The sequence below is a fragment of the Alternaria ventricosa genome (genome assembly GCF_023758065.1).
Source record: "Alternaria ventricosa strain BMP 2768 chromosome Unknown scaffold_17, whole genome shotgun sequence".
NCBI lineage: Eukaryota > Fungi > Ascomycota > Dothideomycetes > Pleosporales > Pleosporaceae > Alternaria > Alternaria ventricosa.
Window position 1 is genome coordinate 451,754 of NW_026055697.1, and position 24,891 is coordinate 476,644.

At 54.3% G+C, this 24,891-nt stretch overlaps 10 protein-coding genes across 10 annotated transcripts; 5 read left to right on the top strand and 5 right to left on the bottom strand.

Moving 5' to 3' along the window:
* Nucleotides 1-1,487: 1,487 nt before the first annotated feature.
* On the bottom strand, nt 1,488-3,146 carry J4E93_008608 (uncharacterized protein; the record flags this gene model as incomplete). The annotated part of the gene is made up of 4 exons (XM_049346506.1): nt 1,488-2,186; nt 2,271-2,569; nt 2,620-3,033; nt 3,080-3,146. The coding sequence occupies 4 exons, from the start codon at nt 3,144-3,146 to the stop codon at nt 1,488-1,490; spliced, it is 1,479 nt and encodes a 492-aa protein (XP_049196396.1).
* Nucleotides 3,147-3,602: 456 nt separating this feature from the next.
* J4E93_008609 (uncharacterized protein) lies at nt 3,603-5,780 on the top strand (the record flags this gene model as incomplete). Its single annotated transcript, XM_049346507.1, has 3 exons — nt 3,603-4,044; nt 4,100-5,384; nt 5,438-5,780. The coding sequence occupies 3 exons, from the start codon at nt 3,603-3,605 to the stop codon at nt 5,778-5,780; spliced, it is 2,070 nt and encodes a 689-aa protein (XP_049196397.1).
* Nucleotides 5,781-5,944: 164 nt separating this feature from the next.
* J4E93_008610 (uncharacterized protein) lies at nt 5,945-7,624 on the bottom strand (the record flags this gene model as incomplete). Its single annotated transcript, XM_049346508.1, has 5 exons — nt 5,945-6,738; nt 6,802-6,867; nt 6,925-7,201; nt 7,261-7,336; nt 7,398-7,624. 5 exons carry the CDS (start codon nt 7,622-7,624, stop codon nt 5,945-5,947), a joined length of 1,440 nt encoding a protein of 479 aa, XP_049196398.1.
* Nucleotides 7,625-8,295: 671 nt separating this feature from the next.
* Nucleotides 8,296-10,257, top strand: J4E93_008611 (uncharacterized protein; the record flags this gene model as incomplete). The annotated part of the gene is made up of 7 exons (XM_049346509.1): nt 8,296-8,577; nt 8,631-8,906; nt 8,954-9,088; nt 9,133-9,745; nt 9,830-10,018; nt 10,086-10,125; nt 10,182-10,257. The coding sequence occupies 7 exons, from the start codon at nt 8,296-8,298 to the stop codon at nt 10,255-10,257; spliced, it is 1,611 nt and encodes a 536-aa protein (XP_049196399.1).
* Nucleotides 10,258-10,664: 407 nt separating this feature from the next.
* Nucleotides 10,665-12,047, bottom strand: J4E93_008612 (uncharacterized protein; the record flags this gene model as incomplete). Its single annotated transcript, XM_049346510.1, has 3 exons — nt 10,665-11,693; nt 11,746-11,873; nt 11,927-12,047. 3 exons carry the CDS (start codon nt 12,045-12,047, stop codon nt 10,665-10,667), a joined length of 1,278 nt encoding a protein of 425 aa, XP_049196400.1.
* Nucleotides 12,048-12,546: 499 nt separating this feature from the next.
* J4E93_008613 (uncharacterized protein) lies at nt 12,547-15,273 on the top strand (the record flags this gene model as incomplete). Its single annotated transcript, XM_049346511.1, has 1 exon — nt 12,547-15,273. The coding sequence occupies one exon, from the start codon at nt 12,547-12,549 to the stop codon at nt 15,271-15,273; it is 2,727 nt and encodes a 908-aa protein (XP_049196401.1).
* Nucleotides 15,274-15,578: 305 nt separating this feature from the next.
* J4E93_008614 (uncharacterized protein) lies at nt 15,579-20,202 on the bottom strand (the record flags this gene model as incomplete). The annotated part of the gene is made up of 6 exons (XM_049346512.1): nt 15,579-17,099; nt 17,148-17,853; nt 17,900-18,667; nt 18,715-18,951; nt 18,998-19,777; nt 20,198-20,202. The coding sequence occupies 6 exons, from the start codon at nt 20,200-20,202 to the stop codon at nt 15,579-15,581; spliced, it is 4,017 nt and encodes a 1,338-aa protein (XP_049196402.1).
* Nucleotides 20,203-20,957: 755 nt separating this feature from the next.
* Nucleotides 20,958-21,371, bottom strand: J4E93_008615 (uncharacterized protein; the record flags this gene model as incomplete). Its single annotated transcript, XM_049346513.1, has 1 exon — nt 20,958-21,371. The coding sequence occupies one exon, from the start codon at nt 21,369-21,371 to the stop codon at nt 20,958-20,960; it is 414 nt and encodes a 137-aa protein (XP_049196403.1).
* Nucleotides 21,372-22,404: 1,033 nt separating this feature from the next.
* J4E93_008616 (uncharacterized protein) lies at nt 22,405-23,289 on the top strand (the record flags this gene model as incomplete). The annotated part of the gene is made up of 1 exon (XM_049346514.1): nt 22,405-23,289. The coding sequence occupies one exon, from the start codon at nt 22,405-22,407 to the stop codon at nt 23,287-23,289; it is 885 nt and encodes a 294-aa protein (XP_049196404.1).
* Nucleotides 23,290-23,714: 425 nt separating this feature from the next.
* Nucleotides 23,715-24,867, top strand: J4E93_008617 (uncharacterized protein; the record flags this gene model as incomplete). The annotated part of the gene is made up of 2 exons (XM_049346515.1): nt 23,715-23,719; nt 23,802-24,867. 2 exons carry the CDS (start codon nt 23,715-23,717, stop codon nt 24,865-24,867), a joined length of 1,071 nt encoding a protein of 356 aa, XP_049196405.1.
* Nucleotides 24,868-24,891: the final 24 nt, after the last annotated feature.

The window sequence follows — 24,891 nt, forward strand, 5'->3', positions numbered from 1 at the left end:
CACGACACTCAACACGATATACATGTCCAAGATCAGTCATGTGGATCGTGACGAATTAGTACGCTTTGCCTACTCTGTATCCACCTAGGGACCCCTCCACTATACACAAGGAAGCCATCTAAATTTGGAAATTTTTCACTCAGAAACGCGTTTGCAGAATACATACACCCAACAAGTTGTGCTGAATCCTCTCTTGCGACTACGTAGTCTCTACGCTTACTTTCCAGGAGCAAGTCTATCGACGACATTTCTCGATTTCGAACCATGTCTGCAGAATACATGCACCTCGGAAGGCGTCATACAGCCTTCATTCCAACAACGTAGTCTCTTGGAGCATCTCAGTCTAGAAACATGCCTACAGAATACATGCACCCCCAAACCCATCCCACACCTCCCACCTCATCAATAATCCAAAGGCGTCTCCCCCAGACCCCCCATCTCCCTCCCCTCCTCAGAAGCCGCCATCCTCCACGTCGCCAAAGCATCAAGCGCATCCGGCCCATCCCTACCCTCACTCTCCACCATCATCGACAACTCCGCATCCGTTTCCACATGCGGTAACGCAGGAACTCTCCAAAGACCACCCCTCCTCTCAAATAAATTCCTCCTCGGATTCGTACTTTCGCTTGTAGTATTACCAAGCCGGTCGTCCCTTGCTGCGTCCCTTGATGACGGTAATGGGCGATAGGACCAATATGGTGGTGGTGGTGGTGCGGAAACGAAGAGGTCAGCTCGACACATAGGACATGTCGATGAGGAGTCGAGCCATGTTATTAAACAGGATCTGTGGAAGATATGCCGGCATATGTTAATCTTTGTACCGGGGTCGATATCTGAATACGCTTCGAGGCAGATTGAACAACGGTCTTCGTGTGCCTCGAGGCATTCTGTGCGGATTTGCATAAGGCCGAAATTTGTGAAGGTGGCGCGGGATGTGTAGGGCGATGGGCGCGATCTGGGCGTCTCCTGGGTGGTGATTGTGATGTAAGGCATGGTTATGGTTGTGGTTGTGGTTGTTAAAGGACTTCTGGTGGTGAATGTGGTCGAGATGGTGTTTGTGCTTGGGGAAGCTGTATGACTGAAGGAAACAATGGTGTTTGGAGCAGCCGTGGTATCTGTAGAGGTAGTTGTAGTAGTGGTGGTAGTTGTAGTGGCGATAGTAGTGGTGGTGGTAATAGTAGTAGGAGTGGTAATGGTAGTAGTATGTGGCATGGTAATCTCTCTTGCGGCAGTTGTAAATCTCAGAAGACAGGTCCTGCAGTGTATTCCTACAAGAGATACTCCAAGAGAAAGAAAAAGATCCTCCACCCTTTTATTACACCTATTTTGGCACTAGAATGTGCGAGCTCCATCACAACTATGGTTCGCTTGACCCAAGAAATGAATACATTGACGAATCACAAGGGGTCAGATACAAACGACATCTCCAAAACATGGCTGCCTCAATGGAAATATGATTAAACTGTATTTCAAAAACATGGAACTGGCTACCTGAGCTTCTTCGCATGCGCAACCAGACTCTCGATGACTTGCTCAAAGGCGTCCTTGTCGCCTAGTGCACTTTCTAATCTCTTCTGCCAGTACTCAAACACCTCTTTTGCTCTTTCTTGCAGACCCTTTAGGTGGTCGATGTGCATCTTCAACTCCTCGTCAGTCAGACCTTGCAGTGCTGCATCTGTTGTCGCGCAAAGCTGCATGGTACTGCTGATGTCGAGTTCGGGTGGTGGTGGCGGTCCTTTGCGTTTCCGCTCTGGCTTTGAACTTGATGAGTCAACTGAAGTGGATGATTCGTTCTCGCGCTTGATGCGTCCCAAGGGACCACCGTTATTTCGACCGTCTGAAGAGGGGCGCGGTGAGCCGCCGGGTATGTGTATTGAAGGGAGGATGAGCTTCTTTTGTTTGGAGGCGGGGAGTATCTCGTCAAGGTCGACGGGTACACCCAAGGAGACCAGGAACAGCCGCCGTATGCGCGAGCGGACCCAGTCGGGAGGTTGTAGTGGCGGCGGTGCGACTAGTTGTGTCCATAATGAATGACTCCGTTCTGAGAGGAATATGGACCGCGTTTCCTCGGGATTGGTGAATATTGTGGGTATGCCGTCCTGTGCAGGGTACATGTCATCAAGATATGGCTGTGTTGCTGAGACGATATCTTCAAGTGATGTGAGTTGGTCAAAGTCTAAGACGGGCTGTAGAAGGAGAGGTTAGTCAGATGTCACCAAGGCAAGCGGACAAGGCAGTAATGTATGTGGACTAGAATTGCTGCGACTTACAGGACCTGGCGAGGGGACAGGTACAGGAGGCTGTTCTGGGGGCTTATCAAATGATGTCTCTGCATCGTCCTCGCCTTGCTGAAACCCATCGTCAAAGTCCCCAAAATCATCGTCACCCTCTTCGCCTTCTTCAAAGTCGTCGAAATCGCCAAAACCATCGTCGTCACCGTCGGCGTTGCCAGAGTCGTCGTCTTGCTCGATCGAGGCGTCGGCGTCAGCTTCGGCAAGTGTTTCAGGTGCGGCTTCGGTTGTGCCGTCACTCGGGCTTATTGGGGACCTGTCATGCGAGGTTGGTGACCCTTCTTCCGTCAATGGTACGCAGGAGGCACCAAGGAAATGCCCTACGTACCTGGATTGCTGCTCTGGGAAGGCTCCTCCGGTGCTCTGACAACTACATCAGGCGTAGCATCGGCCAGACGCTGCTGGTGGGCGAGTGTACCGGGGACATCGCCGTAGCTGGGCTGGTCGGGGTCGATCTTCTCGACAATTGTCTTGGGCACTGGTGTTCCTCCTGGTGTCAGAGGCCTATCGCTTGCACTGACGCGCGAGGCACTGCGACTTCGTGCGCCTTCTGGTACAATCTCCACCTCGTCGGGGACAGCGTCTTGAGTGCGCATGTTGTATGCGTCTGTTCCGGGAACCTCGCCGTGGGCTGGCTCGTCGTCGACTCGCTCAACTCGTGTGATGGGAATGGGCGAGGTCATGTCCGATCGCGCAGGCTGGCCTTCGGTAGCATCGGAGAAGTGCTCGTCACTTGAGTCTGCTGTGTGATGTTAGAATGAATACACTGTATTAGCAAGACGACATACCCAGCTCTTTCGCGCCGGGGTCTTCCAGCTCTACGCTTTTGCGGGGTGGTGCTAGCCCGTCCGGCATGTCGAGGCAATTGATGTTGCTATACTTGACGGGGTGTATATTGTGGGAGAAGTCGTGGAGACTTGGGTCACGGTTATAGAGGCAGAGGAGGAATGATCTGCGAAGGCGACAGGAGACTGCGCCTCGTTGCTTGAGCGTGTCGTCGTTCAGGCACGCTCGATTAGCGGGGACGAGCGGTCTGGACGCTCCAGCAGCGGGAAGGTGGGAACAACAATTCACCGGAGCTAAGCCCTGACCCTTGCACCTGTTTGTCTAACTTTTGGGCGCGACGTCGATGCGCGTGAGGAGAATACACGACTACGCGCAATTCTTTGACCTCGTCCATTAGCGGCCCGACCATTGCATCCCCGGGCGCGACACGACTAGACTTTCGCGCGTTCTCGATATCTCGCCGACCACAACAGCTCCATCGCCCATCAACAACAAACACCAGAGCTCTCCTCCACACCCGCCATCATGAGCGGCTTCACATTCGGCGGCGCTGCCAACAACAGCGGCGGCAGCAACACTCCTCAGAAGTCGCTGTTTGGCGCTGCACCCTCCACTGGCAGCGCGACGCCATCTCTCTTCGGCACCGCAAACAACACCTCGAGCACACCAGCTAGCAGCGGCGGCGGCGGCCTCTTTGGCGGTGGCGCAGCTAATTCAGGCGGCTCAGGCGGTCTTTTCGGCGGCGCATCCAACACACCTGCATCCAAGCCTGGCGGTGGTTTGTTTGGCGGAGGCTCAGCTACACCCGCCCCATCCTCAACACCAGGTTTCGGCGGCGGTTTTGGTTTCGGACAGAAGAAGGAGGGAGATGCGCCAAAACCAGCTGGTGGACTCTTCGGCGGAGCTTCAACTGGCGCGGCGCCAGCATCTTCCGGCTCTCCATTTGGTGGATTCGGCGGAGCAGGTAGTGAGTAGCTGGGTATATCGGTGAGATCCAACGCGACTGCTGACATCTCGTCTAGGCTCGACACCAACAGCTACACCAGCAGCAAACAAGACGTCTTTCCTCCCCTCGACCACTCCAGCCGGCGCACCTCCAGGTGGAAGTCTATTCGGCCAGAACAACCAGTCTAGCGGAGGCACATCCTCGCTGTTCGGCCAAAAGCCAGCAGCAACCTCTGCGTCCTCCACACCTGGTCTATTCGGCGCTGCATCTGGACAATCTGCCGCAAAGCCTTCAGGCGGCTTCAGCCTAGGAGGAAACACAGGCGCCTCGGGCGATGCGAACAAGCCCGCTGCACCTGCGTCTACTCCCTCGGGCGGCTTATTCGGAGGTGGTCCGTCAGCGCCTGCTTCACAAGACGCGCAGGCTTCCAAACCTGCGGGTGGGCTATTCGGCGGGCTGGGCAGCAGCACCCCCTCCTCGACACCTGCGAAGCCATTGGGAGGATTTAGCTTGGGTACCTCATCTGCTGCGCCAGCTTCTACGCAGCCTACTGCGACCTCGGGCCTGAGTCTGGGTGGAAATAACGCTGCGTCATCCGGTTCTGCGGCACCGAGCCTATTCTCGCCTGCGGGAGCTTCCACACCAGCATCTACGGGCGGTGGCTTCAGCTTCCCCAAGCCTGCTGCTCCTGCTAGCACCGCTGCAACAACTGGAGCTACAACCACTGCAACAAGCGGTGCGCCTACGACAACCGCATCGTCAAACACATCCTTGTTCCCCAGCCTTGGAAGTGGTTTGGGAGGCGGCAACACCACGTCCGCTGCTTCTGGAGCTGCTACCACCACCACATCTGGAGCCACTCCTAGCCTGTTCAGCAAGCCCGCAGGAAGCGAAGCACCAGCAGCATCATCCAACACTACTTCACAGCCAACTCCCGCCCCTGGAGCGACAAGCGGAAACAATGCAGGCCAAAGCGGACTTGCTGCGTCGACTGCCGGACCCGCACCATCAGCGCAATCACGCCTGAAGAACAAGTCCATGGACGAGATCATCACCCGCTGGGCCGCCGACCTATCCAAGTACCAGAAGGAATTCCAATCGCAAGCCGAGACAGTCGCATCATGGGACAGGGCGCTCGTCGAGAACTCCGACAAAGTCCGCCAACTGTACTCCAAGACCTTCCAAGCCGAGCGTGACGCCGCCGAAGTCGAGAGGCAGCTAACGATGATGGAGGAGAACCAGCAAGAGCTCGACTCCTACCTCGACCGCTACGAGAAGGAGATTGACAACCTCATGAAGATGCACGGTGTCAGCGGCAAGAACGAGACGCTACGCGGCCCAGACCAAGAGCGCGAGAGGACGTAAGTTATATCTACACCCCTAGAAATCTGCACAATGACTAACAATCCCCCAGCTACAAGCTCGCCGAAAAACTGCAAGACCGCCTCAACGAACTCAACAAAGACCTCACGGAGATGATTGAAGAAATCAACAACACTTCGCAGACGCTCAGCAAGACCGGCAAGCCAGACGATCCCCTCACGAAAGTCGTCCGCGTCCTCAACACACAGCTCGCTCAGCTTCAGCTCATTGATTCGGGGGCCTCGCAGCTCCAGGAGAAGATTAACAAGGCGCAGAGGGAGGGCCAGCGTGTTGGTGCTAATGGGTGGAATGGGCTGGGCAGTGATCCTTCGGCTGATTTCATGAATAGTATGCGTGGGGGGAGGGCGAGCCAGAGGTTCGGTGGTGTGTCATAGGGGGTTGATGTGAGGGATGTAGGATAGAATGAGGAGGCTATGTCTTGTGCTCTTGATGGATGGATGGTAGTATGATTGCATAACAATTCGGCGTTATCAAGGCGTTTGTATTAGCTCCTCGAGCCGCTCAGTAGAATTCTAGTACAACAACACCAAAAAACGACTTACACTTTCTCTGCCTCGCCTTCACCCCCCGCCTTCCTCCCTTCCTCCTCCCCCTTCCCCCTAACCTCAGCATGCACAACACTCCCCTCCCGCCTCGCCTCCGCCCTCTCCTGCCACCAAACCCCGCCCGCACACCACACCCCCATACCAACACTAACCGCAATCATAGCCCACATGCCCCTCGTAAAATACGGCGCCATATCCGCCCCGTAAAACAAAATACTCCACCAAGCATTAATCGCATTACTCCCCATATTCATACTCGCAATCACCACGGCACGCAGACTATCTTCTTCGTACCGCAGCACATCGTTCGCCCACGCGAAGAACGTGGCTTGGCAGGCGTAGACGCTGCCGGCCCAGTAGTACATGCCGAAATGGATGGGTGTGGATTGCGGGTATGCGAGTATGAGCGCCGAGGTTATGATGCCTGTGGCTGCGATCCAGTACCCGACTAGATACCTTTTCCCGCCCATGAAATCCGTGAGGGTCGCCCAGAAGAGTGTGGATGCGATACCGACGGCTGGGACGCCGGTTGGGTAGTTGTTGTTCTGGGCTACGGTGTATGTTTCCGTTGGGTGGGAGCGCATGTAGAGCTGGAGCAGGGCGTTTGTGCTAAACGACTCGGTTTCTCCGGCGAGGATCCAGAGGATGACGAAGAAATACCAGTACCATGTAGAGAAGCAGTGTTTTAGGAAGGAGAAGGAGATGGGGGTTTGTTCGCTGACTTCGGGGACGCGGGATATCGCGAGGGCTTTTTCGGTGGCGGAGAGGTAGGGGGCGCGCGTGTTGCCTAAAGATGGATGTACGAAGTCAGTAAATGTCTCACAACAGTTCGTACATGGATGTTACTTGCGTGGTGTGTCGGGAAAGAGGAGGAAACCATAGAGGGCGACGGGGAGGGTGATTATGCCGTCGATTACTGAGAACGATGTTAATACATGTGTATGTAGATGTGTGAATAGATTTGAAAACTTACTAAACAACCACCGCCATCCACTCATCCCCCTCAACCCATCCATACTACTATGAATCCCCGTCTGGATAAACCCGCCGATCATCGTGCCTGCCAGACCCGATGCAGTGAAGATGCCGGATCTTTTCCCTAGCTCTTTTTCTGTGTACCAGGAGCCCAGGATGTAGTGGGTTCCTACAAAGGTGGAGGATTCGAAGAGCGCTTGGAAAAAGCGGATGGCCATTATGTCTTGCGGCTTTTGCGCCGCGGCTGTTACCATTGTTAGGCCCGCCCATGCTACCTGGTGGTATTGTTAGGAAGGGTGGCTTGTGGGTTGGGGAGGGATGGAGAGAGGTGTACCATGCATGCTGGGAAGAAGTAACGGGGTTTGATGTAGTAGAGGGCTATGTTACAGGGGACTTGGCCTATGGTGTATCTGAGGATTTGTGACATTAGTAGAGGTCTCTCGTGTCTTTTTTCCTTTCATGCTCACTCACCCAACAGTGAAAACGGTGTTGATTTGATTGAGCTGGTTCCCCTTGAAACTCAACTCTTCCCTCATGCCAGAAACATACGCATTGTTGAGGTTTGTGCGATCAAGATAGTTCAGAAAGTACATGAGACAGCAGAAAGTAAGGATGAAGAAGTCGAGCTTCTGCACCAGCTTGCGCTCGCCTGGCGCATTCTGGTCGCCTCGAAGATAGGCGATGAAGCTGTTGGCCATTTTGGAGATTGTTATCTCAAAGTTGAGATGTTGAAGTGTTGACCTCAGCTGAACAGAGGTGATGCGCCCCGTCGCTAGAGATATGAGGTTGCGCGACAAAAGACGATTCTATCGCGTCTCCAAAACAATCGCCGTTATCAGTTCTGTATGTAGTCACGAATCTCTTCGGGTGACATTGTCCGTCCATGCATGAAAGGACCGATAGACGCTGGGAACGAGATATGGGATGATAGTACGCCACTTATGCCTGACTCGGAGGCGTTCACAATCAGTAACCCTCACCGACGATCATGACGCCCGTGGTTGGATAGCTGATTGCCGGTATCGGGTGCTTGGGTAGGCGTATCTCAATCTCAACACGGCAGGTATATCCTCTTCAGCAACGGCAGTCTATCTCGGCCGACTGAGCGGCATGTCTGCTAGGAGTTAGTCTGGCTTGGGCGCGTGTAAATGCGGGGAATGGTACTGTCAACGCCTTCGATGGCTTCGGTTCAGGGCCGCCATCACGTATGGACCGCGGCGCAGATGCACCCGAGAGTGGGGAGGATAGGAATACGGAATGGCGAAGGATACTCACGGAGATGTTTACAAATTGCCCTTCCAGTTTAATAGAACTCAGTACTACAGTCTCCCATATCACGGTAGTTTGGCGGTGCAAAAAGTCCTAAAGTATGACATCTGAAGCAAACTGGGAGAAAGTTGCCGCGGGGAAGCGCGCCGCTCTCGCGGAATCCATTCCGACTCAATACCGCATACCCCAGGACAAGTTTCCACCGGAATCACAACTCAATGTCACGACGTGGCCTAGGGAATCTGGATGGCTTAAGGAGTCAGAACTCGCAATCACCGAGAGCACGGCGTCAGATATCCTCGAGAAGATTGCGTCGAAAGCATGGAGCGCCGAAGACGTCACGCTCGCGTTCTGCAAATGCGCCGCAGCGGCGCATCAACTGGTATGGCAGAGTTTCGTAGAGCAGAGTTTCGGTGGTCTGATAAGTGCATATAGACGAATTGTCTCAGCGACGCTTTCTTCGATGAAGCGGTGCAGCAAGCCAAAGCCCTCGACGAGCATCTCGAACGAACTGGCAAGACCGTAGGACCGCTCCATGGCCTCCCCATATCGCTCAAGGACAACTTCAACGTGAAAGGGAAAGACAGCACCGTAGGCTTCACCTCGTTAGTGAACCAACCCGCCGAATACGATGCCACGCTCGTGGAGATACTGCGTCGACTGGGTGCTGTCCAGTATTGCAAGACCAATGTGCCAACAGCCATGATGATCGTACGTACACACGCCCACGCAACGAGCTGGAAACTGACAAGACACAGGCAGAGTCCGTGAACAACACATTCGGCCGCACCGTCAACCCACTCAACCGCAAAGTCACGTCTGGGGGATCCTCAGGCGGTGAATCAGCCCTCATCGCATTCGGCGGAAGTCCTCTAGGTGTGGGAACAGATATCGTAGGTACCACTTGCCACCTTCCAGCCAACCCTAACAACCCCAGGGCGGTAGCCTGCGCATCCCAGCAGCATGCACCGGCATCTTCACGCTCCGCCCCTCCTTCGGCCGCTTCACAACCCAACGCTGCCGCTCCGGACTCGCCGGCCAAGAAGCCGTCCAATCCGTAAACGGGCCCATGGGCAAAACACTCTCTGACATAACCCTATACTCCAAAGCCATCGTCGACTCCGAGTGCTGGAAACTAGACCCAAAGATGCTGCCAATCCCATGGCGGGCCGTAGACCCCCCACAGAAGCTCAAGATCGCAGTGCTGTATAACGACGGCATTTGCCTACCCACGCCGCCTGTGACGCGGGCGCTGCAGGAAACGGCGGTCAAGCTGAAGAAAGCGGGCCATGAGATTTTGGTCTGGAATCCGAAGTTGCATGCTAAAGCGATTGAACTTCTAGGCCGCATGTTCGTTGCGGATGGGGGTAAGAGCGTCGAGGCGCTACTCGGTGTAACGGGTGAACCGTACCGACCTGAAATGATACAGTATAAACACGCGAAGGAACTGGGTGTTTATGACATGTGGAAGTTGCATACGGAGAGATCGGAGCTGCAACGGCAATACTTGGAACAGTGGATGGGGGTTGAGGGACTCGATGGCATTCTAGGTAAGCTGCTGAACCCCCAAATCTCTTGGATAATATGTCTGTTTTTCTGAATTCTGGTTCTGGTTCTAATCCTGAATTGAATAGCACCGACAACGCCCTACGCAAGCGTAGCGCACGGCGACTTCAAATACGTCGGATACACGGGCGTGTACAACGTAGTCGACTACTCTGCCACCTCATTCCCCTGTGGCGTTTCAGTCGATAAAGCCGTGGACCAGTATGCGAGCGATTACAAGGCGCAGAGCGAGTCCTGTCAGGCTGCTTATGAGAGCTGTAAGTTTCACTTTACCTTGGCCCAATTTCCATTCTTAGCGGAAGTGGATGACTAATGAGTATGCAGATCACCCTGAGCTACTTCACGGCCTACCAGTTAGTCTACAGTGAGTTATACTATGTGGAGTTTTACTGGGGTGGATGATGCTAATTTCTATGACAGACTTGTTGCGCAACGGTTGGAGGAGGAGAAGGTACTTGCTATGACTGAGACGGTGCTGAAGGCGATACGGTCGTGAGTGGGTTGGGGCATGTAGTATGGAATTACTTTTCAAGATGTGTTGAAGTTATTTGTTCATTTGTAGCGGGAAAAAGACCCGCCTATGCTAGAGATACCGTGATGCTATGAAGCAGTGGACCATGAAGATGTACACGACGATAACGCCCAAAACGCTAAAACACCACATACCACTCCTCCGCCACGAAGTCATCCCCGTCGTTTGTCGGAATGGATACTTTCCAAACATCATCGCCCGTCCCATACGGTTTCAAATCCTCCAGCCCAAAACTATATCCGTGAACGCTCTCAATCCTGTCCACGAACGTCCAGAAACTCTCCTTACCCTTCATTCTTCTTGTATGCATATCCACATCCCAACCACTCATACTCCCACCTCCCCGACCACAACCCTCCACCACTACTACTCTATAGTATAACCTGTCTCGCCTCATCTGGTTTACTCTCACTCGGACAATACGGACACTTGAACTTATGCCCACCCCTACTCAGCGTATTCAAACTCACCTCCGCGATAACATGGCCACACGGCATCATCATGGGCGGATTCTTATCCGTGCTCTGCTCCTTGGACACGGGACACACGAAAATGGAGTGGAAATGGTACTGACTCGGCAGTGGAATCTCGACGGGCAATTCATCCTGCGTCGTCCACTCCGTCCGCTTCTCCTTCATGATGGACTGCATTTTGAGCAGGTAGGGCAGGGCGATTGCGCCGGCTGTGGCGGCGATGAACAAGGGGGAGTCTGCGGAGAGGCCGAGGAGGCTGCAGAACTCGCGGTTGAAAGACTGGGCGACTTCGTCCCAGGCGGTGGTGTTGTAGAAGAGGCGGTGGTAAGGGGATGTGGGTATGTTTTGGTAGAAGGCCATGGCGCCGAGGAGCTGTTGGATCTCGCGGGCGTAGCGCTTTTGGAAGGGCGGGAATTCGCGGCGCGCGTAGGCCCAGGCGGAGAGGGGGCCGGTGGGGGGTGCTTCGTCGGAGGAGTCGGACATGAAGGAGTCGTCGTTGGGGGCGGGGGATACACTGTCGAAGAGGCACACGAATTGGAGGCGGCACAGCTCGAATTCTAGGTTGCTGCCGCGTTCTTCGAGGAGGGCGCTGCGTTCGCGCGCCCATTGGATGGCGGGCGCGAGGTTCTGCTCGTGCCGGAGTTGGTGCAGGATGTGGTACATGTCGGCGAATTGCTGTTGCAGTTGCTCCGAGTTGAAGGTTCCTTCTGCTAGGTCTTTCTCCCAGGCTTCGCGTATGTATGGATTCGGCGTGTTGGGCGTGGGTTCGGGGTGGGGTGGCTGTCGGCGCGCTTCTTCGATGAAGGTGGATGCTACTTCGAATTGGCCTTCGCGCAGGAGGTGCATGGCGATGGCGCGGTTGATGAGCGAGGGGTGCGAGGAGAGGGCATCGTTGTCGGCAGAGGGGAGGGGCTTGTCTTTGAATTTCTGGAGATAACTGTTAGGTTGGTGGTGTTGAGGCATGTATAGGGAAGCGCACCTTGTCCAGCGTCTTGCCATACTTGTTCAGGCCGGCGTAGATAGGCTTGAGATCTTTGTTCACCGCGTCCAGAGACTTCTTGAACGGGTCCTGGAGTTTGGCGAGGGTCACGGGCGCCGTCTTCGCATCTGGTCGCGCAAGTTAGCAGGGTCCACGGCGAGATTGTCGACAGAGTCCGCACCAGCTGCGATCTTAGCGCGAGCTGCCGTCAGCATGTCTATGGCCTTTTGCACATCGTCGATGCTGGTGGAGAGGTTGGCGCTGCTCTCCAGCAGCTCCACTTGCTCGCGGAGGTCGTCCATGGTGTTGATAGCGATGTATGCCCTGGGGCGGTGGTTATGACGGTTTGGGGAAATTGGGGATGGCAGAGCGAGGGTCAGCTGGCAGTGAATAGCTGTTGTCTGGCCAGCAGAGCTCTCTTCCGCTGTCCATGGCCGTCGTGTTGGCGGATTGGAGTTGGCGTCGAGCTCGCGATCGCCGCATGGTCGCTGCAGCCGCGGGCATGACGTGTGGGGGACCAGGCCGACGACGTCCGCGCGCATGATGCATCAGCTCCACCGCATGCACAACCTCCCCTATACCGACGCCCTCTCGCCATCCTGATGCAGCGCCGAGCTCGAGACTGCTGGAACCATGCATAAAGTGCCATTCCACTCGCTTCCCGTCACACTGCCGCCCTCGAACCGGTGGCTCGCGCTCGGGCATCGGCGAGACTCTGCGCCTACCTCTCTACGATGAAGAGCACGCCTTTTCAGCGCCCTGTAGTGTATTCGAAACATACCTCACCGCCTCTAAACTAACATGGCGCACCCACTGCCCATGTCGCCGCCGCGGACGCACACGGAGAAGGAGCTGCGGGACCAGATACCGCCCCTGCAGACGACGTCAACCCAGCGCAAGACTACAGCCCAGTCCCGCCCACAGCCGCTCTCCAAAGCTCCTACCACCGAAATGATACCCGAAGAGGCCAGGATCAAGTCTCCCACGTCGCCTGCCGGACACCAGCGCTTCGTTCTCACCGACGTGGTAGCCGCGCGATACATCGAAGAAGACCCGACCACCTCATGCCACGTCCTCGCCCGTCGCCAGAAGATCGAGGGCTACGAGATCTACCTCGTCGAGCAATGGGCCTGTTCGCGCACCCATCCTACCTTCCTCATCACAACCTATACCGGCAATCCTGAAGACACTGTGCTGGCCACAATCATAAGCGTACCCAAGAATGAGGAGGAATGGTCGCCGCAGATGCGCATGTACTTCAGGTCGCTGACCGAGTACCATGCGCGGAGGAAGGACACTCCCTATGGCGCCTTGATGGTTACAAACCTCAGTGGCTTTCCCTCGTCCCTGACTGTCATTCCCATCCCCGGAGGCGACCTGAAAAAGTATCGCGAGGCCTTCTTCGTCAACGAGAACCTCAAGAGACTGGGATGTTCGGGTCGGCTGGGCATAAAGCTCGCGCCGCCAAGCAGTGCCACGCAAGCCAAATTCCAGCAACTATACCGTACCAGCGAAAAGATCCCGTTCAACGCTTCCGTCATTGAGCTTGTGAAGCTCTGTCAAGTGGCACTTGTCTTGTTTGGGAAACTGGAACCAGAGTATGCAGACGGGCTGCTGTGCGATGTCACGGAGAAAGCTATCAACGACTGGTGGATAGACTTTGGATCTGAGTACTACACAGTGGAACCTCACGATGGCATTCTTGGTCCTACCACAGTCGCTGCTCTGCTGGGTATGCTGATGGGTGCCCGAAACCGACTGAGTGCTTGTAGCGCTGCAGTTGCCAAGGATGTGTTTGACATTGAGGCCACTAAACGTGGTATCGGACATTTCCAGAAGTCGCAACATCTTCCCAGAACTCGACGCCTCGATCGGCACACGCTTGATAAACTACGAAGAGCCTCAGCAAAGGCAGCGAGTAAAGAAGGCTGGGCAGTTCCCCGCGCTTTCAAATCCACCGTGGCCGAGTTAGGAGGCAAGGGCGGTGAGATGGTCATGGGCATTGTTGGGGCTGGACAGAAGGACGGCATCGCTGAAGTGGAGACTGTCGACATTGACCAGTTTGTGGAGCTTGTGAGAGGTGAACACGCCAAGTGGTTGTGGCACGGAAAGCCCAGGAAAACTGTATCAGGCGACAGCATGTTCGATCGACTTCCTGGCGGAGAAGCACGCTCAGCCTCCCCAGACAAACATGACCCTGCACCGAAGCTGGTTCGCCGAGAATCAACGCTTGATCAACAAGGCATTGCGAAGCGCGACACAGGGTCTTCGGAGATGAAGAAGGCAGAAACCTTTTCGCCAGATGGTCAGGAGAAAGACAGCAAGGACCCGTATTCAAAGCGGGCCACCATCAAAGCCAAGCTAGAGTCCGGTAGCGGCTTCCACCATATCAAGAACGCTGTGGGTCTGCGCACTCATGCAAGCAAAGTATCGCGAGAAGAACATGGACGACACGTGTTGCATCGAACCAAGAGTGGCACACCACAGTATGCAGACTCAAGAACGTCGATGGACTACTACGAAAGCCAGTCGGACGATCCCTATTCTCTCATGTCGCCTCAGAGTACGATGGGCGAGGAACCGGCCTACACCAAACAGCTTACCGAAACCCCAGGCGACTCCGTGGTGTCATTAAACGACAACAAGCTAGTCGGTGGTCGCCACGCATCCAACCTACGCAGTTCCATCATCGAAAGCGACGTTTCAGATCAGCCCGATCAACCACCCACCATATCCAGCTCCGTCGCCGGATCCATCTACCACGGCGTAGACCTCGACCAAAACCTCCCCGTCGACCAAACCGCCCAAGTCCCACCTCTCCTCCGCCGCACCCAATCCGGCACGCAATTCCTCCCTTCCCAACCCCCGCGCAACGAAAACTGGTGGCCCCGCCACCTCTCCTTCAGCACAGCCGAAGAAAGCGTCCTCCGCTGGCCCACAATCAACGCTTCGGACCCCATCATCGACGAAGAAGCAGTTGCAGATGACGCTGACGCCGACGCCGACGCCGACAACAACCTCACTAAAACCACCACCACTACAACTACAACCGCCGCCCTAACCACCCGCGCCACAACCCAAAACCTCCACTCCACGCAACTAAAGCGCCTCCACACCCACCTCCACACCCTTTCCACCAAAGACGCCCTCTGGGTCTCCACCGCCCTCTCCTCCATAACATCCCTCTCCGCCTCCGCAGACACAGATATCCAGACTCTAGAATCGATTTACTACCCCCGTCTCGACATGTACCATTCCCTCCGCGAAGACACGCACGCGACTGTGACGAATAACCGCGGGCAGCTTACTGCTAGTCTGAGGGAATTGGGGAACGTGGGCGATAAGCTTGAGTATGAGATTAGTGCTCTTAGGGGGAAAGTGGAGGATATCGAGGATGTGGTCGGTGAGTTTGAGAGGCAGGTTGAGTTTGTGGAGGGGAGAGTGGGGGAGCTGGAGAGGGTGTTGGGGGAGAGGGAGGGGTGGTGGGGGTGGGGGGTTAGGGTTTTGACGGGCGCGGCGCCGGGGTGAGTGTGCGTGCGGAGAGTAGAGGTCCTTTTTTCCATCTGTTTTTTGTTTTGTTCTCGGCGTTGGGCATATACCCGCTTGTAATCTTTTGAGTATATCTTTCAGGGTTGGTGGGATGGATGTATATAGGAGATAATTGTTTATCATATAGATCTAGAATATCCAATCATATTTTCTATCGCAATACGAGCTTCAAACGTCATAATTTCATATACAGTCACTCATCAGGGTATCAAATACTGCTATGTTTCCCACATCCACGAAACCACCCCTCACCCCCCTCACCCCCTTCCCTTAAGCAATCATTCTTACTTCCCTCCAGCAACCCTCTGCCTATGTTCCTCCTCAAGCAAACTCTGTTTCCTTACATACTCCATAACAATATCCTCCTCCGTCCTCTGCTTCTCCAAATTGCTAATCCGTTCACTCTCCGCTTTCTCGCTCTCTGCAAGTACTTTCTTTAGTTCCGCATCTTCATCTTCATCGTCGTTGTCGTTGTCTTGCATCGTAATGCGATGAGGCAGTGGCGGAGGCGCAGCCCTTGCATCCACATCAACATCCCTCCCACGCGGTTCACTCGCAGAAGGATGGGCGTAAGGAGGTGGAGAAGCGACCGTCGAACCTGAAGCAGCACCACCACCACCACCAATAGCCTGACTCATCGCATCCATAACACCGCTTTCCTGCTGCGCGCCCTGCGTCGACGTCGCATAATCATCCGGATGCTCAGCATGAATCATCGCAAGCTGTTTACTTTCAGCGATAATCCTTTTATAATCCTCATCATCCTCGGTATCGTTATCAGAACCCCATTCACGGTGATCGCTGGCTCGTCTTGTCCGCTTACTCGTTTCAGACAAACTCTTTCTGAGCGTTTCTTCAAGCGCCTTCTTCTCCTCTTCCGTCATGTCGGTCTTGCCGGCTTCGGACATGCTGGCTGTCATGGCGCGGTGGAGGGCTGCTTCCTCGTCTTGTTGGGTCGGCGCGCCGTTGGAGGGGGGTGCGTTTTCGAGTTCGGCGATGGAAGCGCGGATTGCGGAGGCGATGAGGCGGTCTTCTTCGGGGTCGCCGCGCGAGGATTCGGCGACGGAGGCGGCGATGGCGCGTTCGAGTTCGCGTTGGTCTTCTTCTTCTTCGGCGAGGAGTTGGGCTTCGAGTTCGGCTTGTGATTGTTGGGATGGGGCGATTGACGATGCGATTGATGGGGAGCCTGATGTGGGGGTTTCTTGCCGTCTTATTGCGCGTGTTCGTTCGGCTTCTTGTTGGCGCCAGCTGGGAATCGTTGATCGGATTTCGGGCTCGACGCCGCGTCTGCGTGGGGGATCAGGGTATTGGCCTGCTGCGCTGCCATGGGGAACGGAATTCGTGTGGGCTGACGGCTGGGCTACTGCACCGACATGTGAGTCGAGTATAGCAGAGCGCTTATCCTTCCTATCCTTCTTCTGTTGGACAAGTGAATGGAGCGAGTCCATTTGCTCGGCTCCAACGTTGCGCTTCTTTTTGATGCCCCATTTCATGTGGCTCCATTTCTTGACGATCTCGTCGCGTTCTTCTTGCGTTACCTCGGATGCTTCATCGTAGCCCTGCGCGATACGTGCGGCGATGATGTAGTTTTGCACGCTCTTTCCCTTGCTCTTGACCATCTCTTGGTAGAGTCCTTTCATGGCATAGCCAGGAACTGACCAAGCACCACCCATGACGCGGAATGGTACGCTCATGATGCCGCGTCCAACTCCCTTGACGAAGCCGATGCCACCTTCTTTCTTTGCGCCTTTGTAAGGATCCGTCACAATACCAGTGATGCCATCATAAAGACCGAAGCCGAATTGCTGTGTTGACATCAGTAAACATCATTCGTAGCTCTATAGTCCACATACCTTGGCAGCGGTTCGCATGCCACTCTGGAAGTCGGTAACCTTATCGACCTGTCTTACTTCTGCTCCGTAGAGCTTCGGTACGTTGTGAAACCCCTTAGCCACATTGAGTGAGAAGTCCATGGGTGACTTGAAGCCAGCGCCAACTATCCTAGCTAGACCCTTGCCAGTGTCTACTGCAGATTCACAATTCTCGGCCATGCTTGGCTTTGGCCCAGTGTTGGATGGCGCTGCAGATCCAGCCACCGATCTGGAGCGACTGCGAGACCGCGATCGCGAGCCTTGGGTAGATTCAGCAAATGCTTGAGACATGAATGATGACCTGTGTGAAGGCGTACCAGGAGAGCCAGGGCTCTTGACTGCTGGGTTGTCCGCCTGTATCCGGGCTAGATCAGCAGCAGCATCGGCTGCTGTTGGTGTTGCGGCCCCACTTCTACCTGAGCGATCGGTAGCATCAGTCGCCGTCCTCGATGTTGTCGGGCGTCCACTACTACTTCTTTCTCCGGTCGACGAAGTTTCGGTACCTGTGGCCTTTTCTTTGCCTTTCTTAGATCTGGCATCAGGATGTATGTTGAGTAGTTTGAGAGTCTGAATCGGCATATCAGCAACACCCATCATCACTGAGGTTGCAGTTCCCATAATAGCACCAGCTGCGCCAGAAACTGGATCCCAAGGGCCTTCATCAGGGACATACTCGCGAGGGCGGTACCTACAAGTTTTAGCACATGTCATAAATTGAGCATGCGATTGCTTACAGTTTCATGTCAGAGAAGTTCACTTCGCCTTGTTGGGCCAGGACAGTAGCCGCCTTAGCACTCAACTTCACGTCAGTGCGCTTTAGTCTCCAGACAGCCGGTTTGTCTGGCATGAGAGCACATCGCAGTTCGTCGTAATTAAGCATCTGATGGAATGATTGAGCTCCCTTCTGTGTGCCGTTTTCCTGTTTGATCTTGTCGCAGAGCTCCTGCGCCCGATCGAGTGTTTCCGGTTTGAGGGCTTCGTTGATAGCTCCGGCAAGCTTCTCCGCGGTGAGTTCCTTATATGGGATGGGATCAGGCCCAGCGCCGGCTCTTGAGACCATGGCTCCCCAGAAGGCTTGATCTCCGAAGAATGGCACAACAACGGTCGGCTTTCCAGTTGCGATACCAGCTGCCGTAGTTCCTGCACCACCATGATGCACGACGGCAGACACACGTTTGAACAGCCAGTCGTGAGGACAATTGCCAAGCATGAAGACGCCATCTGGCTTTCCAAGATCATCGGCTCCTAGCCCGCCCCAGCCTTTGGACACCAACGCACGTTTTCCGGTGATCTTCACGGCGTCGAAGATCATCTTAGTCATGGCATTCGGATCGTCTACCACGATGGAACCAAAGCCGATGTATACTGGTGGCTCACCTCCATCAAGAAAGGCAGCAAGATCCGGGGCTGGTGTGTAGTTGGACGCGAGATTTAGGAAATAGAAACCCGCGACGGAGATGTGGTGGTTCCAATCCCTGGGTTTGGGAATCAGTGCAGGAGACCTGTGAGATGTGAGTCAAATGGTGTGGAGCATTCCAAGTATGCTCACCAGCAATATGTGAAAGGCACTTTCAGACGCGCGAGCATGGCTGGCGCCCAGACAGCGCTGATGGGATCCAGCCGAAGGCTATCCTTGCGGAACCTGTTGATGACGTCGCCCAGACCCTGCCATGTGAGCACATCAACCATGATATATGACAAGTAGTTGGTGATGGTGGGGTCTGCATTGCTAGACTGGATGTTCGCGAGTGGATGCGGGAACTGCTGTGTAGGCGACCATGGCATACTATTCAAATCAGCAGGTGCGCATAACTCAACGAGACCAGACATACGTGAACATCATGTGTAGAGGTATGCCCAACTTCTCGGCACAATGTATATGTCCGAAAGCGGGAGGATTTGCGATTATGGCATCGGCGACGAATGGTTTGCGCAGTTGCTCTGGTAGCTGGTCCTCGATACCCATCCACTCTTCGACTGTCTGCTGGAGCGGATCTACACCAAGACCATTACCCGTCTCTATGCAAGATCTCCATGTACCGCTCAGAATCTCTGCGATGCCCTTCCTCCTCTTGCCAATGTCACCACTGCGCAATGTATCGAAGCCAGGCATCAGCCCCGGGTTCTTCACCATGAAAGCCATGAGCTCAGCTGGGTCGCCTCCGATACTGAAGAATTCCAGTCCATTCTCGATAACGAAGTCCTTGAACGTCGGGTGTGTCGCTAACCGCACCCTATGGCCGTACGTATCCTTGAGCACCTTGCCCAATGCGACGAATGGCTGGACATCACCGCGAGAGCCCACCACTTGTATGACGACGTTTAGCGGAGGTGGAGGTTGCTGGCCGGGTGCACCACCAAGAAACTCTGGGACGTATGGTGGAGGCGGCTCGGGATCTTCTTGCGCGTTTGTGAGCTGACGCTGTATTTGTGGGAGGATGAGTTGTGACAGCGCGCGGCTCTTTTGGTCGATTCGAATATTAACACGTCCATCGTCGGCGACTACTGCGTTGGTGCCTAGCTCTTCGTTCTCGACCTGGCCTGGCAACTCGGTGTATGCGGGCGGTAGGTCCCCAAGGGTCGGTGCTTCGTAGGCGGGATCATCGTTGACGCTAGGGTTGTGATGTGAACTAGAGGGCGCGCTACGCATCAAGTCAGTATAGAACTGTCGTCAACCACCAGGTAAGACCAACGCAGGTTGTGTTTGTGTATATGGCTGTGTTGGCGGGGCATTGTCGCGGGGCGCGTCATTGCCCTGCGCGGGGCTACTCGAACTCGCCATGATGGTTGCAAAAGAAGGCTCAGAAAGAGGACATGGTAGGTAATGACAAAGCTGCAAGAGAGAGCGTCAGAAGGAGCCGCTACCCTAAGAATGAGACGTAGGAGCTGCAAGCCTGTATTCCACGCGCGGGAGAGCATATGCGCTATGATGCGGACCTCTTCGGCCTTCTTGGCGTGTGATTGGCCATGAATAGATCAAAGCCACAAGCGGGGCTTCGTCATCGCTCAGCCCCCGATGCCTTGTTACCTACTCCATGGCGGGAATTCATTATTGCCCTTCCAATGATGAAGAAGGCCTAGTAGGGATTCCATCCAATAGAAGAAGGGAGGGAAAGTGGCAAAGCTATTCCACATTTGATCAACAGACCCACAGCATGGATTTTAGGCCTCTCACAAACCTCAGATTTACTAGTATTTGGCCTCATTGGAAGAGCAATATTGAATTCCCGCCATGGAGTACTCCTGGGGTCCAGTTTGCATGTCACAGATTGCATCTGAAACGATCGACACTGAAAATGCTAATCTGGGTGCTGCTTGAGCGTCAGGCGTCCACCGACCCTCCGCCAATTCAGTTGGCTTGGGTTGTGAGGAACCGAATTCACCGAATACACACCAGTTGTCTAGAGGCCTAGTTGAGATATGACTGATTATCGTAACACTACCTATTATCGATGACTCAAAGCCACCTGAAGCCTGCCTTGCCCACTTGCCGAGGATATCGCAGTCCTACTGGTGCAGTCTCAAGCGTATCGAAGCGTATACATGCGTATTCTCGTGTTGTTGTAGCAGCCCACATGGGGTACTCGGTCCACATAGCAACTCAGAAGGCCCGGAGCAGCAAACGATGATACGTAACCATGGGCTTCCACGCGCCGGGCTCAACACCTACAGTCCTGAGGACTACCCGCTCATAGAGAAGGGCTCATTATCGAATAGAGGTGGTGGAACGGGAAATCTACCTGTTCGCACACACAAGTCAGCCTCTTTATCGGGTCATTACGATACACATACCTACCACACATGCGGCCATGCGGAAACGCCCTCCCAAGAACGTTTGCCGTCCGCCTCAGATGCGGTTGACTTTTGCTCATCTTCTTGTTTCTCTGGGGGGTTCTGATATACCGAAGCCTTGCTGCTATCAGTGTCGCGCTTGGGTGCTACTGATGTATCGAGAGCATGTTTCGCAAGCCAGATCAGCTGCTCTGTACGCGTCGTTGCTCTATCGTTGGCGAGGCGCGTGCATATCTTGTTGACAAAGCGACCGGTAGTCGTTATGCCCTGCGCAGCCTGGAGCTCGTTGACGGCTCGGTCAACGCACCCGGCGCGGTCGGACGCTGAGCTGGAGCTTGATCGTAGCTGGCGCTTGGAAGAGACTGGTGCAGATCTGGAGACACCACGAGCGGTTTGGAGAGGTAATTTGAACATGGTGACGACTGTGCTGGGTAACGGTGAATGTTTGTCGAGAATAAGATCTTGCAAGGGGAGTTGAGACGCGTCTAGGTACGTGACAACTGCCGGCTAGATAGGAAGAAGAAAGGGAGCAGATAAGGTGAAGAGGTGGTGAAGGGGATACTGGTGTGAGCTGGCGAAGAGGAAGGTGAAGGTCGTTTCCATCTCGCCTTAACACAGGAAGGAGCTCTCGGTTATCGAGGCGCAAACTTCATCTATGTGAAAGGGAGGAAGCTGCAACTGTGCCTTGTTTCACAAGTTGAGCGATGCTCCTCTTCAATACCATCTACGATGCATTCTCAGTCTTTCTCTTCCTCGACCGTCTTCCATTCCATGCGTTCTCGTACTATTAGCCGCGCGACTGTTGAAGAAAATGGCGTCAGACTTGTACCCTTTTTGTCTAAGGATCTTGAATTGATGCCATCTCCAAGACCGCAGATGTGACAGGCGCAGGTGAAAGCGCAGTGATGGCGATTCACACCTGGGCACATGTGCACGTGTGGGGAAGGCGCGATGCGCGTTGCCGCTTGGGCTCTAGTGCGCTTGCCCTGCAGCAATCTCCCCGGCCACCCCACGTGGACGGCGCGTCATCTGGTGCATCACGCGTCCCGAGGTCAACAACAGAGGCACCAGACACTGATCGCCTCGTCTCTGCATTCTTGGGATACTGCTATTTGTACAACATCTCAGTTTAATCTATCTTGTCATTTTCATACGGCAAAAGTGGGATTCTAGGCTTCCGGCCCTATCTTTCAGCTCGCATCCACCCAGCCACAAGCTCTAGCAGGTACATAAACGCCGCGCGCTTCGATACCTCTAGACATAGACTCCTCATCTTCTCTCTTCGAACTAACAGCTTTACTAACCTCCGGTACCATGATGCATAGAAGCGTCTTCATAGGAGCTACACTTGTAGCTTCGGCGACAGCATGGAACACAGACGGTACGTCCTTTCACTTTCGCGAATAGCTAGCGCTAAGTCCACACAGTTCATAATCAAGTCGGCTTCATGGCAGAAACCTTCTTCACACCCGAAACCACGTCCGTCCTCGCAGAGATCCTCGAACCCCAATACAACGGCTCAGTCGGGCGCTCAGCAGCATGGGCAGACGCGTATGCACACACCAGCGAAGGTCACTTCTCGTACCAGTGGCACTGGATAGACACACACGATCGTCAACCTGAGAACTGCAGTCTAGACTATGCGCGGGATTGCGCAAAGGGCGGATGCGTTGTTAGTGCTATTGCAAACCAGACGAGCATACTGCGGGAGTGCATAGACCAGGTGTATGCTGGTGATTTGACGGGAGGTGCAAATTTGACTTGCTCTTATGCGTTGAAGTGGGTTGCTCATTTCCTGGGCGACATTCATCAGCCTCTACATGCAAGTGGCCGACAAGTAGGAGGCAATACGTACAAAGTGGTATTTGGTGGCGCTCACACGCAGTTACATTCTGTCAGTATCTTACACCGATACCAAAAGTACGTGCTAACAAACAAGGTCTGGGACGGCTACATACCGTACTTCGCGGCAAACGTCGACCATCCCTTCTCGCACGAGTCGATCGATCCATTCTTCTCTGGGCTCGTCGCTCGTATTCGCAAAGACCAGTTCTACTCCGCGCCGTACATGTGGCTCTCCTGTACCGACCCTTCCATACCCGAGGAGTGCGCAACAAGTTGGGCGAAGGAGAGCAACAAATGGGACTGCGACTACGTGTGGAGTCGCGTAACGAACGACACAGATCTTGGAACTAATGGGTATGCGGCAGGCGCTGTGCCCATCGTAGAGCTTCAGATAAGCAAGGCTGCGCTCAGACTGGGTACATGGTTGAACAACTTGGTCGAAGGGGCCAAACCCACTGTGGAAGAAGAGGAAATAATGGAGCTTTGAAGTGACAATCTAACAAAGAGCATCATTTGCGAACTGCGGCTGGTTGTACATGTGCCACGCTGATCTCACATCATCTTGACTCTCCACATGCGGGCTCAGCCAGTATCTGTTGCATATGCGAACCAGTGGCGTTGATGCAGGATGCCTTGCCTTCAGCCCTACGAAGATGCCGGGACCCCACATCGGCATAGGTGCCATCTCCTTCCCCACATCCGGTTATATACTCTCCCGTCGCTGGCTGCATTGGCAACCAAACATCGAATTGCTTTATCTGCTTTCTATACAGCGATTCTATTTGGAGAAAGAAACTTGGGGATTCTTTCAACATGGCTTTCGACGAGTTCAATGACAAAATCACACCTGCCGTATGTACCTACAACGGCCCCACATCTGCATTCTCGATACTCTTTGGCATCTTCGAACACATGAAGTCGCCTTTGGGACCAACTCTTTCTTGACAAACGAAAATACCAACATTCAAAACTTGGCTGACCACACTCCCAGAACCCAAGCCGGGAAACATCACCAAACCGCGGCTCCTCTGTCCATCAATCCATCGCCATACCCAAGCCCTGCAAACCACTCCGACAATGGCAGCAAGAACAAAACATCGACCGCGATGCCCAAATCAAACTCACAAAACTAGTCCACATGCGCTACCAACACCCTGATCTAGACGAAATAACCACATTCCTCCGTGACTTCGGCATGAGCGTGGCCCAAAAAGCCCCAGGCAAGAAATGGTTCAAAGGCTACGGCTCAGACCAATACGTCTACTACGCACAAGAAGGAGAAAAGAAGTTCCTCGGCGGCTGTTTCGAAGTAGAAAGCTACGCTGAGCTAGAGAAAGCGTCGAAAGTCGCGGGTGCGGGACCTATCGAAGAGTTGATCGACGCACCAGGCGGCGGCCACATGATCACATTGCACGACCCAGAAGGCTTTCCCATAAACCTAATCCACGGCCAGACCAAAAAGGACCCAGGCCCATTTCCCGAAGTCCTAACAACAAACTACGAAAACGAGAAACCCCGCATCGCGCGCTTCCAACGCTTCAAACCCGGTCCCGCCGCCGTCCACAAACTAGGCCACTACGGCCTCTGTGTCCAAAACTTCCAAGCCGAAATGCAATGGTACACCCGCACCTTCAACATCGTGCCCACCGATTTCCTCTACATAAACCCAAACCCCAGCTCCCCCTCCCTCCCCCAGCAAAAAGACGTAGCCATCTTCGCCCACCTCGACCTCGGTCCGGCTTACACAGACCACCACACCATTTTCCTCTCCAGCAACCCCACCTCACATGTCCATCACTGCAGTTTCGAAGTCCACGACTTTGATACACAGAATTTGGGGCATGAGTGGTTGGCGAGTAAGGGGTATAAGAGTGTTTGGGGCGTGGGGAGGCATATATTGGGGAGTCAGTTGTTTGATTATTGGTGGGATACGACGGGGAATATGATTGAGCATTATGCGGATGGGGATTGTGTTAATGAAGAGACGCCTGTGGGGTGGGGGGAGGCGGGGGATGAGAGTTTGGCGGTTTGGGGGCCCGAGGTGCCGAGTTGGTTTTTGGATTGATTGAGGTGGGCTTTTGGAAGTGTG